We start from the raw sequence: 11,361 nt of genomic DNA on the forward strand, positions 1-11,361 counted from the left end.
GCGGCGCCCCCGGCGGCGCGCGCGGTAACGGCCGCGGGGACGGCCAGGGTCCCGCGGGGACGGCCAGGGTCCCGCGGGGACGGTCAGGGTCCCTCAGGGATAGTCAGGGTCCCGCGGGGACGGCCAGGGTCGCGCGGGGACGGCCAGAGTCCCTCAGGGATAGTCAGGGTCCCGCGGGGACGCTCAGGGTCCCGCGGGGTCGGTCAGAGTCCCGCGGGGACGGTCAGGGTCCCTCAGGGACAGTCAGAGTCCCTCGGGGACGGCCAGAGTCCCTCAGGGTCCCTCAGGGACGGCCAGAGTCCCACGGGGACGGTCAGGGTCCCGCGGGGACAGTCAGGGTCCCATGGGGACGGTCAGGGTCCCTCAGGGACGGTCAGGGTCCCTGAGGGACGGTCAGGGTCCCTCGGGGACGGTCAGGGTCCCGCGGGGACAGTCAGAGTCCCGCGGGGACGGTCAGGGTCCCGCGGGGACGGTCAGGGTCCCGCGGGGACGGTCAGGGTCCCTCGGGGACGGTCAGGGTCCCGCGGGGACAGTCAGAGTCCCACAGGGTGCCGGGCTCCATCCCTCAGGGACAGCCAGGGTCCCTCAGGGTGCCAGGCTCAGCCCCTCACGGGTCCTTGTGGTCCATCATGGTCCCTCATGAGCCTCTGTAGCCCTTCATGCTCCCTCACAGGTCCTTATGGTCCCTCACAGCTGTTCAGGTCTCCGCAAGGTGCCAGGCTCGGTCCCTCATGGGTCCTTATGGCCCTTCATGGTCCCTCACGGCTCTTTATGGCCCTTCATGGTCCCTCACAACCCCATGTTATTGGTAACCTGTGATTCTGTGAAGGATTTTGTGATTCCCTGAAGGGCTCTGTGATTCCCTAAAGGATTCCCTGAAGGATTCTGTGATTCCCTGAAGGGCTCTGTGATTCCCTAAAGGATTCCCTGAAGGATTCTGTGATTCTCTGAAGGGTTCTGTGATACCCTTTGGGCTCTGTGGTGCTGTTACAGTGAGCCTGTCCCTGTTGATGCAGGGATCACCAAGGCACAGCCACCTCTCCCTGCCACACCCAGCTCTGTATCCGGGGGCAGGTCCCGGTGGCAGGTCCAGGGACAGCCACACCTGTCCTCTCGCCTTACCTGGCTGTTGTTTGTCTTCTGCTCGGCGCAGGAACCCTCTTGGCACAGCATGAAAGTGCCTAATCAGCTGGCATGAGGGAGGGATGTTGAAGCCAATCCCAGACTTCAAAGAGCTTTTTGCTTTTGTACCTACCTCAGCCAGAACACAAGAGATTTATTCACCAGCTGCTTGTAGTATTTCAGATCAGAACAAGGGTCTGTCTCTGGTTTGGGCACGCCCCACTGTGTCAAACCCAACTACCCTGAAAGGTTAATGTGGGTTAGAGTTTCTTCCTGAAAATTAGGAGTAAAGTTCCCTTGTCGGGAAAGACAAACCTATGGAGGAGAAATTAAATGAAGTAAACAGTTCGCTAAACAGACTGTTTATTTAATCAAGACTTTATTGAAGACATTTCAGAAGTTTATGTACAAAACAACATTCCCACCCCCATATCAGGCTGTTAGTCACCCACTGGGAACAAAGCAAGTGCCTGGTGTACACTGGCAACCTGGGCACACTCAGAGTTTGCCACAGAATTCACAGAAGTACCAAATTCCCTTGGTTTAGAGCTGAGCCTTGGCTCAGTTAAGAACAAAGGAAATCAAAGGAGTTTTTTTCTGGAATTAACTAAGCATACTGGAACCTGACAGCCTACACTGGCCTTACTCTGAGCTCGGGTAATTTAATTCTGCTAAGAGCCAGAAGCCCACTTTGGGTTTGGAAGTGGAAAGGAAGCAGCAGCCCCTGGATGTAACTTGCAGGTTTGAATCCATCTCAGAGGGCTCCAGGAGATGCCCATCACCGAAAGCACAGTAGTGTTTGCAGGGAGCATTAGAGCAGAGCAGTAGCAATACCAAGTGAAAGACTCAGCCCCTTTGCTTTCCAAATACACCTAGAGAGAGGCTGAGTGTCAGACTGGCTATTTCAACAAGCGTGTAAAATAAAAACCAAAACCCTAGAGACACAGACAGGAGTGGCAAGGTTAAATTGTGACTGACGAGCTGTTCCTGGAGAGTTCTGTGCACTTCTACCACGGCAGAGTTTCCCCTTGCCAGTCCAGGAAAGATCCATTTTCTTTTTCACCGAGACGGTCCAGAACGGAGAGAATACCTGGGATAGCCTCCTGCACCTGCATGGGAGCCTGGAATGAATCAAGCTTAGGTCAATATCCTTCAGAAGAGAATTAAATGTATTTAAGGATGATCTGGAATGAAGGGGATGTATTTTTGTGTGTCACAGCACACGGAGGTCACGTTTCCAGCGCTGGCACTCACCATGTTTCCACCCATGTCTGTTTGAAGCCAGCCTGGGTGCAGGGAAATGCAGAGAATTCCGTCTGATTTCAGGTCTGCAGCGAGACACCGGGTGATCATGTTCAGTGCAGTCTGCGGGAGTGGAAACCATCAATTAATAATAAACAATAATAATTAATAATAAACAAATAAACAGCCCCTTGTTGTTTATATGCCTCGAGCACCACCTCAAGCCCAGCTGGTGGGCACCTCCCACTCTGCTGCCACAGCAAGGGGCAGGAAGAGGCTCTCAGTAATTCATCCAGACATTCTGGGAACTCTGAAGGCTCTACCACCACAAACTTAGTGCCCAAAAACGAAACTGAGTTGTAATGGAAGATAAAGTAGCATTTGAAATGCCTCAGGAGCTGTGAGGAGAATAATATTGACATAAGGACTGTGTTTTTCTGCACTAATCACTACACAAACATTCATTTACTTCTGAACAGGGAAAACAAGCATTTAACAGCTTATGAGTAGGTGGTGTAGGAGAAACTGTATGTGTGATCCTGACTATCTGTACAAACTCAATCTCTGGGTGTGGGAAAACTAAAAATCCCACCTGTCACGAAGTGACATCCCCACGTACAGGTCAGCACACCTTTTGCTGAGCTTCCTGCCTGCTCTCTCTTGGACAGGAGTGGAACACAGCTGATGGAACCCACACGCGATGGCATCAGCTCTTCCCTGAATGCCAAATCCCTCAGGAGTGGATCTGTCTCAGGGCAGGGATTTGGGAGCCTGTTCTCCAGAAGCTGCTCCAGGTGCAGTGTTCCACAGCTCCCATTCCCACCCAAGTGAAGAACAAGAACACTTTTTGTGTCCACAGAGCTGCTGCACCCCTTCCTAAGGTCAGCATGGTCTCTACCTTCCCTCAGCCAGGATCACAGCCCAGGGGAGGGAGCCCACAAACCTTTGCTATCCTGTAGGGATAGACCTTGAGGAACATCTCGTTGGCCTGGACGAGCTGCATGGAGGCAGCCAGAGAGGACATGTTGATGATGGCAGCTCTGTGACAGCCCATGCCAGTGCCCAGCTGTGCTGCCTTCCTCAGCAGCGGGAGGAACGCCTGTGAAAAACAGAGTTTGCTTTCATTTGGTGATTTGGATTGGAGCTGCATCATTCCCTCCTTCAAAGAGGAATCCCAGGAATCTGTGCCACCAGCACGGCGTGGTGATGGCTCCTCACACCCAGTGGGCAGAGGAGACCTTCCTCCAGCAGCCTCTTCTGCCCACCTCCTGTCCCCACCTGCCACGAAGTGACCCCACACCAGGTGCACAGGCAGCAGCTCCCTGTCAGAATTGTCCCTGTGCATCTCCAAGGGGATGAACACCTGGACAAGTCCAGCTCACTTGTGCAAAAGCCCCAGACTGAGCCCATCCCTGCCTGTCCTCACCTTGGTGACCATCAGCTGGGCCACGGTGTTGGTTTCATAAATGGTGAGCATGGTCTCTGCCGTGACCTCCTCCAGCGAGGCGAGCACGTTGATGCCAGCGTTGTTGATGAGGCAGTTCAGCCCTTTGTCTCCCACAATTTCTTCCACTTCCTTGACCACTTTCTTGATGCTGTTCTCACAGACCACATCTGCGCAGAGGAGGCAGGAGGAGCCCCGGTGAGCAGAGCAGGGAGGGCCTGGCACGAGACAACCCGTGCCAAACCAAAGCTGAGGCTCCACGGGGACGTTTGGGCAGCACACAGGTGAGAATGCACAGATTTCACAGAATTGCATTTCCCCAGTGTTCTCTTAGGATGGTTTTCAGCTGCTGGAGATCGTGTCCAGCTACTGATCACTCAGGAGACCAATTGTTTTAAGATGCATTCACCTGAGCTGCAGAAATTTCAGAAATAAAGCCCTTTACTCACCCAGCTGCAGGAGCTTGATGTTGCTGTATTGCTTGCTAAGCTGCTGCAGTTCCTAGGAAGAAGAATTATTTTTATTTTATATATATATATGTGTATATCTCCATGGCTGTTACAGGAATCACTTTGAATTCTGCACCTCCAGAATTGCAACTGAAATATTTTCATGATTGGACTGAAGGCAGAGATTCTCTTTTTTTTTCCAGCTTGCTGAGCAGCTTTCCTAAAAGCCAGATCAGGAAATGGGACTCTTCCCCTGCTTAGTCCAGATTCCAGTGTGCTGGATTTTTAGGGGGATATTTCTCAGCTTTAGTGCTCAGTTCTCAGCATTCCAGTAAAAATCCAGTGCCTCCCCAATTCTGTAAAAAGAGGGAAATTCTCCTGCAGCTCAGCTAGTGCTGGACACCCCTTCAGGGCAACAGGAACGCTTTTAAAAAGCCATTTGAAATTCCTGTTTGCAGGAAAATTTCCCCAGCAGTTTCCCTATGGGAATTTCGTTTTCCCAGCAGCCTCGTTAGCGTCAGTTCTTGTAAGTGGAGGTGAAGCCCACCAAGAAATTGGTCTGAGGCACAGCCACTGTCCAGGAAAACAATTCCCTCCCTGCTGGAGCTCACTCATCTGCCTGTCAGCACGGCAGGCTGGTGCTGCTGCAGAAATCCGTGCTCTGTCTGTTCTGGCTGCACAAAGCCTGTCCAAATTGGATTTATGGGCCCAGCTGGAATACTCTGCTTTCTGTGCCATGAAGCCAAGTGGGAAGCGTGGCCAAAGACAGCAGATGGATTCCATATTCCCAGTCATGTTCAGGAGACACAGCAACCTGGCCAAACATTCCAGCCCCGGCAAATCCCTTTCTTTAGGAGCCCTTTGGGAATAGGGGTCAGGAGGGCAGGGTTGGAAAGAATCCTTCTCTGCCCCTTGGAGACACTTTCGGGACTCGGTGTCCTCTGACAAACCATAATGGATCACATCTTTTATCTCACATCAGACCCTGCAGGGTTCTCTCCAGGCTTGTTTGGGAGATTTGTTCTCCCACCCAGGCCAATCTACAACTGCAGTTAAGGGGAGAGGGAAGGAAAAACAAGCCAGCAGCACAAAACCAGAAGACATTCCTTGCTTTGGACAGGGCTCGGTGGGACAGATTTCCATCAATTAAAGGCCCAGAACACACTGTCTTGTATATTGATGAAATAGCTCTGCCATGTCAAGGCCTGCAGTGATTCTGTGCCTTTGGATTGTCACTGGATTTCAGTGTGACAGTATCACTCAGAGCACAATAAACTCCAGGAGTGCTCTGGCTTCTCCAGGTTTGTCCATTTATTTATAGTTCATTTATTTATGTGCTTTACTCTCCGACAGAAAGGAGCTACCAGCTCCTGCTGAAAGGCAAGAGCTGCTCCGAGCAGCAGCAGCAACTGAGAAGCTTCTGAAATGAGCAATATTTTCAATTAAGAACTGAAGCATTCTCCAGTCCATAGCATGAAATTACAATAGCTGCATGCAAATTAGGTTTAAAATTCAATGGGTTTTCTAGTTAATTACTTAGTTAACAAGTGACTCCCACTTCAGGGGTTTAAATTTCTGAGAAGCAGCTCCCAGGCACAAGGCTGATCTAGACAGCTTTGGTCTTCAAGAATGTTACACCTGATATAAGCTGAAAAATCCAGTTAGAACATCTAAAAGTTGCAGGAAAGCCTATTTTCCCCCTCCTGTGACTAGGAGGAAAATGAGAAAAGGAGGACTGAGACACATCGGTACAGCCAACATATCCCAGCTAAGGCATTTTTAATTAGTGTGCTGTGACAGATAATTTAAAAACAAACAAGACAAAACCCAACAAAAAGCCACAATCCAGCTCCCTAAAACTGTGTTTATTTAGCATGGTAGCTGTAGAACTGCTCTGCACCTGAACAATCACCCCTGAGAATCAACTCGTGGGGAGTCCAAGACGAGAATTAAACTCTGATTAGCATCTGTTGTTTCCTGCTTGCTGACTTTTAATTACGATTAACAAAGAGTCAGCCTATTCTGATTTAAACAAGATCCTCTGGCACTCGGGGCTCCAGAGGCAGACTCAGCAGCACACAGGGTATTTATTGCTAGATTTCAAGCAGGAATGTTTTGTTGTCTTTGTCATTTAGCAAGATTTACTTTGCCTTCTTCGTGAAAGCATTATCCACTTCAGTTACAGCTCTTGGAAAGGGCCTGGCCCCGCTCTGCCAGTTGGAAGCAATCAAGCCCAGCAAACACAGCCTGTGGGCAGGATAAAGGTGCTTGGGTATCCTTCACCTCATCCTGCTTGCACTCGGGACAAAGCCAGAGGTGTATCCTATTTTTGTGCGTCCCCCTGAGACAGCTTTTCAGTATCACAGTGTACAGCCAGCTCACTGTTCAACCCTGGAACAGCTTCCACAGCACTGCCCTGACCCACAGCCCTCTCTGACTCCAGAAAAAAACAGACCTCGCTGCTGTAGGAAGTGTAAAACACTTCCAGAAAAAAAAAAAAATCAAATAAAACGACTCTGCAATAACCCAAAATTAGAAAGGCTTCAAGAATGCCCTCCCTGCCTGATATATATATATATATATATATTCAGAAATGCCTCCTTTGCCTGATATATCTGGTGCACAGATCACTCAGCTGCTCTTCCCAGTTGCAAACCACATGGCTAAAATATGTGTTAAAGGGAAAAACAAGCCCCAAACCTGACAGAGACAGTGAGCAGAGAGCTGACAAGGGAACAGGCACAGCTTGTAACCCAATCTCCTGCTGCAGAGCGAGGGGAAAATGCACATTTAGCCCTGGAAGCTTCCCAGAGCTCTGCAGAGTGAGGGATTCGTTCACCTGGGGACTCGCTGGGGCTCGGGGAGAGCAGGAGATGCTCCTGTGCACATCCCACAGCTCTGGGCACTTTTAAATTTATTTATTCACCCCACGGCCATCTCCTCCTCCCCCCATCCCACGGGGGACCCCAGTGCAGTCCTTTAGGGCAGAGTTTTCCCTTTTATGGGAAAGCAGGATGGGGGAGGAAGGAGCAAAGAAGGAAAAGAGGAGTGTGGGGAGAATTCCAGCTTGCGCTGGCTCCCTGGTAACGACAGCGCTGGGGTTGTGCCCATGTGGAGAGCAAAAGCAGCACATCGGGATTATTTCCCAGCAGATTTGTAGCTGCTCCCACTGCCAGCAGCCCAGGAAAAGGCAGGCTGGGATCAGAGCGTGGCTGGAGGAGTCTCCGGTGGTGCTTTTCCAGCAGGGGCAGTGGTTATCTGGCTGTCTGCTATCGTGTGATCTGCAGCCCATTTGTTAGGCAAATGTTCTGGGGAGGCCACCTAGGAGCTGCTCAGCCCCAGAGCTGGAGTTTTCACAACTTCTGCCAGCACAGACTCACATGCAAAAGCCTGCAGCTGTTCGGCATTACCCCAAGGTTAGGGAGTTACAGGAGATGTGCTGCTTTTCCCGGTGAAGAGAGGAAAGCGAAGCCAGAATTCCCCAGCATCTCTGGAAAAGCAGGTCCTTAGGAGCTCTTCTCTGTCCACTGCTTGAAGGGCTTCAAAATACTCAGTCACCACTCTGCTGAGAGATTCTTGCCCAAGGTGGAACTGTGTTTGCCAGGAGCTAAGCATATTTAATCGCTTTTCCTCTAAAAACTGGAAGATTCTTTTTAAAAGCCTTTTCATTTAAGCTCTTCCCATCTCCATTCTGCCACGGGAAAATGCTGCTCTGCCAAACCAGAGGAGAGCAGAATTTATAGGAACCGTCCAAAGCTGCTGTTCTCCGGGTTCATCCTCTCATGCAGGAGAGGAAGTGGGGGACAGTTGTACCAAGGAGGATTTTTTTGTGTGGTCAACAAAAAGCCAAGGGGGAAAACCAGAATTGGACCACCTGAATTGCTGCCAAGAGAAAAAGCACTGACCCGGGTGTGCAGAGAAAGAAAAACTCCCTCAACTTCACAGCCCACAAACAGATCTGAGATGGGCCAAGCCCATTTCATGTGCCCAAAATTGAGCCTGCAGTGCCAATCCCTGGAGAGCAGGACCCAAAACTCTGGGAGTTCAACATGAACCTGAGCGTTCGAAATTTGACTGGAAACTCAGCGACAACAAAGGCTCCTCTCTGAGAAAGAAAGAAAAAATAATAAAAATGACAAGAAAATCACGGAACCTTTGCCTTTCCTGCCACGCTCAGCAGCAGTGCCAGGCTGGAGCCGAGCTTTGGGAGCAGCAGCTGAATTTGGTGCTGCCATGACCAAGATTCCCAGTGCTGGAGGCTGGAGCAGGTCTGTTCTTGCCCTCTGCCAGCCCCAAGGACCAGTGGGAACACTCTCAGAGGGTCAGAAAGTTTTGTGCCAGCTCCGTGCATTGCAGATGGGGCAGATAATGCTGGTGAAACCACTACAATACCTTTAGCAAAGAATTCTCTTCCTCGTGGAGTTTCCAAAGCCATCTGTTAGAAATCTGCTTTCAGCTGACTGCAGAGGTTTCTATTGATGTCCTGCCAAAGCACAGCACATGGCCTAGAGGTCCTTACAAAGAACAAAAACCCACCCTGATCCACCAAGGACAAAAATTGCCCCCCTAAAAAATAATAATAAAAAAAAAAAGCTCAGGATGCACCCCACGTGGCCGGCAGGATCCCCAGTGGGGTTGCTGGAATGTGGCTCCTGGCCAGTTCCTTACCCTGCCAGAGGCTTTCCAGGTTTCTCCCACCAGCAAGGAGTGACCCAGACTCTTCCCAGACACATTGCACTGTCTGGAGGCTCTTTCATCTTCCTCTGCAGCTTTGCAGCCTTTTTGCTCCAGATTTTTAAATACTGACCACACAAAAATACCCCCAAAAAACAAACCAAACCCAAACTGATGAGTTGTGCTGAGATTTGCCCGTGTAATGTTTCCTAAGAAGTTCTTCCTGTTGAACCATTTCACTTCTCCGTGTAATGGATCTGAGACCATTATGATGAAAAAATCACAGGGGCCAGTCGGTGGAAAAGAGAAAAAAACCTCTTTGAGCAGTGGCTGAAGCAGCTTTAGGACAAACAACACGCAGGGAGATTTTGATCTACACAGGTCGGATGTCTCTGCTGCTTTCCTGTGCCACTACTACACCGGGCTCTTGTGCAATCACTGGTAGGAAACAGGGCTGGGAGCGGTGCCAGGAGTTCAGAGGGAACAGGATGGAATGAATTTCTGCTCAGGTGCTGCCAGGAGGGGCTCGGGGGAGCCACAGGGAGCAGCAGGCCTGAAAGGGAGCTGTGCACCTGATCCCTGCCTTGCTGGGCTCTTTCATTCAGAAATACCCTAAATATGCTGGAGACTATTTTTTAAAAATTAAGATATTTCCCTTCGGTTTCATAAGGACCTGCAGAGGTCAGACTGCAGCTGTTACCTGTCCCACATCCTGAGCACCACCTTTTGGAGGATTTTTTTGTAGCTAAGCAGTAAACAAAGTTGCTGTGTTTGGTTTATTGCTGGGACGGCGCGATCACAATCTGTGCAGAAGGAACCAAATCCCCCAGAAGGAGCAGACACAGGGGCTCCGTTTCCCTCTGGAATTTGCCTTTTGCCCTGGGGGGATGCAGGAACGGCGCTGTGGGTATCAATTCTCCTTCCAAATGCCTGGGCCATTCCAGGGGGGTGCGGGGCAGTGGCAGGGCTGAGGGATTCCCAGAGCTCCGAAGGAGCAGGGGAGGGATGGATGGATGGAGGGATGGATGGATGGATGGATGGATGGATGGATGGATGGATGGATGGATGGATGGATGGGTTCCTGTGCTGCCCAAATCCCCCCTCACCGAGGAGAGCCGAGATCAGCCTGCACACACAACAGGTGACGCTGCTGACCACCCCAGCGATTTGTCTCCCGAAAGTTTGAGAGGTGTGCTAAATTTGATCCGTGAAATTTGAGTTTGAAAGGCTCCTATAAAAATCTTTGGGAGTCCCAGAACTACTGCGATGCTGCAGCAGCAGGGACTTGGGCTGAAATGGGAGAGAGAGAGAGGGCACCAAGCGGATCCACGAGTTGCAGGTATCAAAAACCCGTTTCCAACAGGAACTCTGAGCCCTGCCCAGCAGAGAGGGACCTCAGAGAAGTCTTTAATTCATTGCTCATTTGGGCTTTCTCACTTGTTGCAAGTGCAGCAGAGAAAAAGAGGCAGACAGGGCACACGGCTCCTGCTGGGGATACAGACACGCGTGGAGAGAGAGAAGGAAAGCTGCGGCGGGTTTCTCTCACGGGGAAAGGTTTCTGGGGGATGATGGGCTGCCCCTGCTGGGCTCCGGGCCGTGCAGACCCGGACAAGGACAGGACAGACATCTCCAGCAGCAAATCCAGCGAGAAACTCGGCGATGAAAGGAGGGGCAGGAGCGTTGGAGATGCTGCAGCTCCCCGGCCGTGTCCCGCTCGCTCTCCTCCTCCCGTGAACGCTCCCCATCATCGGTAAACCCCAGATCCAACCCCAGAGAGCTGCCCGGTACCGGCTCCACCCGGCCCGGCTCCATCGCAGCCCGGGAGCTCGGTCCCGGCTCCAGCCCGGCCCGGGGGCTCGGTCCCGGCTCCAGCCCGGCCCGGGGGCTCGGTCCCGGCTCCAGCCCGGCCCGGGGGCTCGGTCCCGGCTCCAGCCCGGCCCGGGGGCTCGGTCCCGGCTCCAGCCCGGCCCGGGGGCTCGGTCCCGGCTCCAGCCCGGCCCGGGGGCTCGGTCCCGGCTCCAGCCCGGCCCGGGAGCTCGGTCCCGGCTCCATCGCAGCCCGGGAGCTCGGTCCCGGCTCCATCCCGGCCCGGGAGCTCGGTCCCGGCTCCAGCCCAGCCCGGGCTCTCGCTGCCGGCACAGGGATGCTCGAGCTGTGCCGCTTTTCCAAAGTGCCTTCTCCTCCCTCCCGACCCCTTTACCCCATTCCGGGGTCCCCAGGCGCCCTCGCCCCGCTTACCTGCGCCTTCTCGGGGTACCGGCAGGTCGCGAAGACCAAATCCGGGGAGGGGCTGGCGGCTGCGAGCCCCCGCACCAGCCCCAGGCCGATGCCGCGGCTGCAGCCGGTGATGAGCACGGAGCGGCAGCGCGGCTGGGCCATGCTGGAGCGCCGGGCCCGCTCCGCTCCGCTCCCGGCGCTTCTTCAGCGCAC

At 52.6% G+C, this 11,361-nt stretch overlaps 1 protein-coding gene across 1 annotated transcript; it reads right to left on the reverse strand.

The window, feature by feature from the left end:
* Positions 1-1,468: 1,468 nt before the first annotated feature.
* Positions 1,469-11,361, reverse strand: LOC110470339 (C-signal). The gene is made up of 6 exons (XM_077788220.1): positions 11,170-11,361; positions 4,258-4,309; positions 3,791-3,978; positions 3,308-3,463; positions 2,377-2,487; positions 1,469-2,243 (listed from the first exon to the last, which is right to left on the reverse strand). Exons 1-6 carry the CDS (start codon positions 11,308-11,310, stop codon positions 2,130-2,132), a joined length of 762 nt encoding a protein of 253 aa, XP_077644346.1. The 5' UTR covers positions 11,311-11,361; the 3' UTR covers positions 1,469-2,129.

Source organism: Lonchura striata, chromosome 24, assembly GCF_046129695.1.
Source record: "Lonchura striata isolate bLonStr1 chromosome 24, bLonStr1.mat, whole genome shotgun sequence".
NCBI classification, from domain to species: domain Eukaryota; kingdom Metazoa; phylum Chordata; class Aves; order Passeriformes; family Estrildidae; genus Lonchura; species Lonchura striata.

Excerpts from the sequence above, each read along its gene's own strand:
- LOC110470339 (XM_077788220.1), bottom strand. The coding sequence starts at position 11,310 with ATGGCCCAGCCGCGCTGCCGCTCCGTGCTCATCACCGGCTGCAGCCGC. Across the intron at positions 3,464-3,790 it reads CCCAGCTGATGGTCACCAAG|GCGTTCCTCCCGCTGCTGAG; the intron begins GTGAGGACAGGC and ends TGTTTTTCACAG. Across the intron at positions 2,244-2,376 it reads CAGACATGGGTGGAAACATG|GCTCCCATGCAGGTGCAGGA; the intron begins GTGAGTGCCAGC and ends GATTCATTCCAG.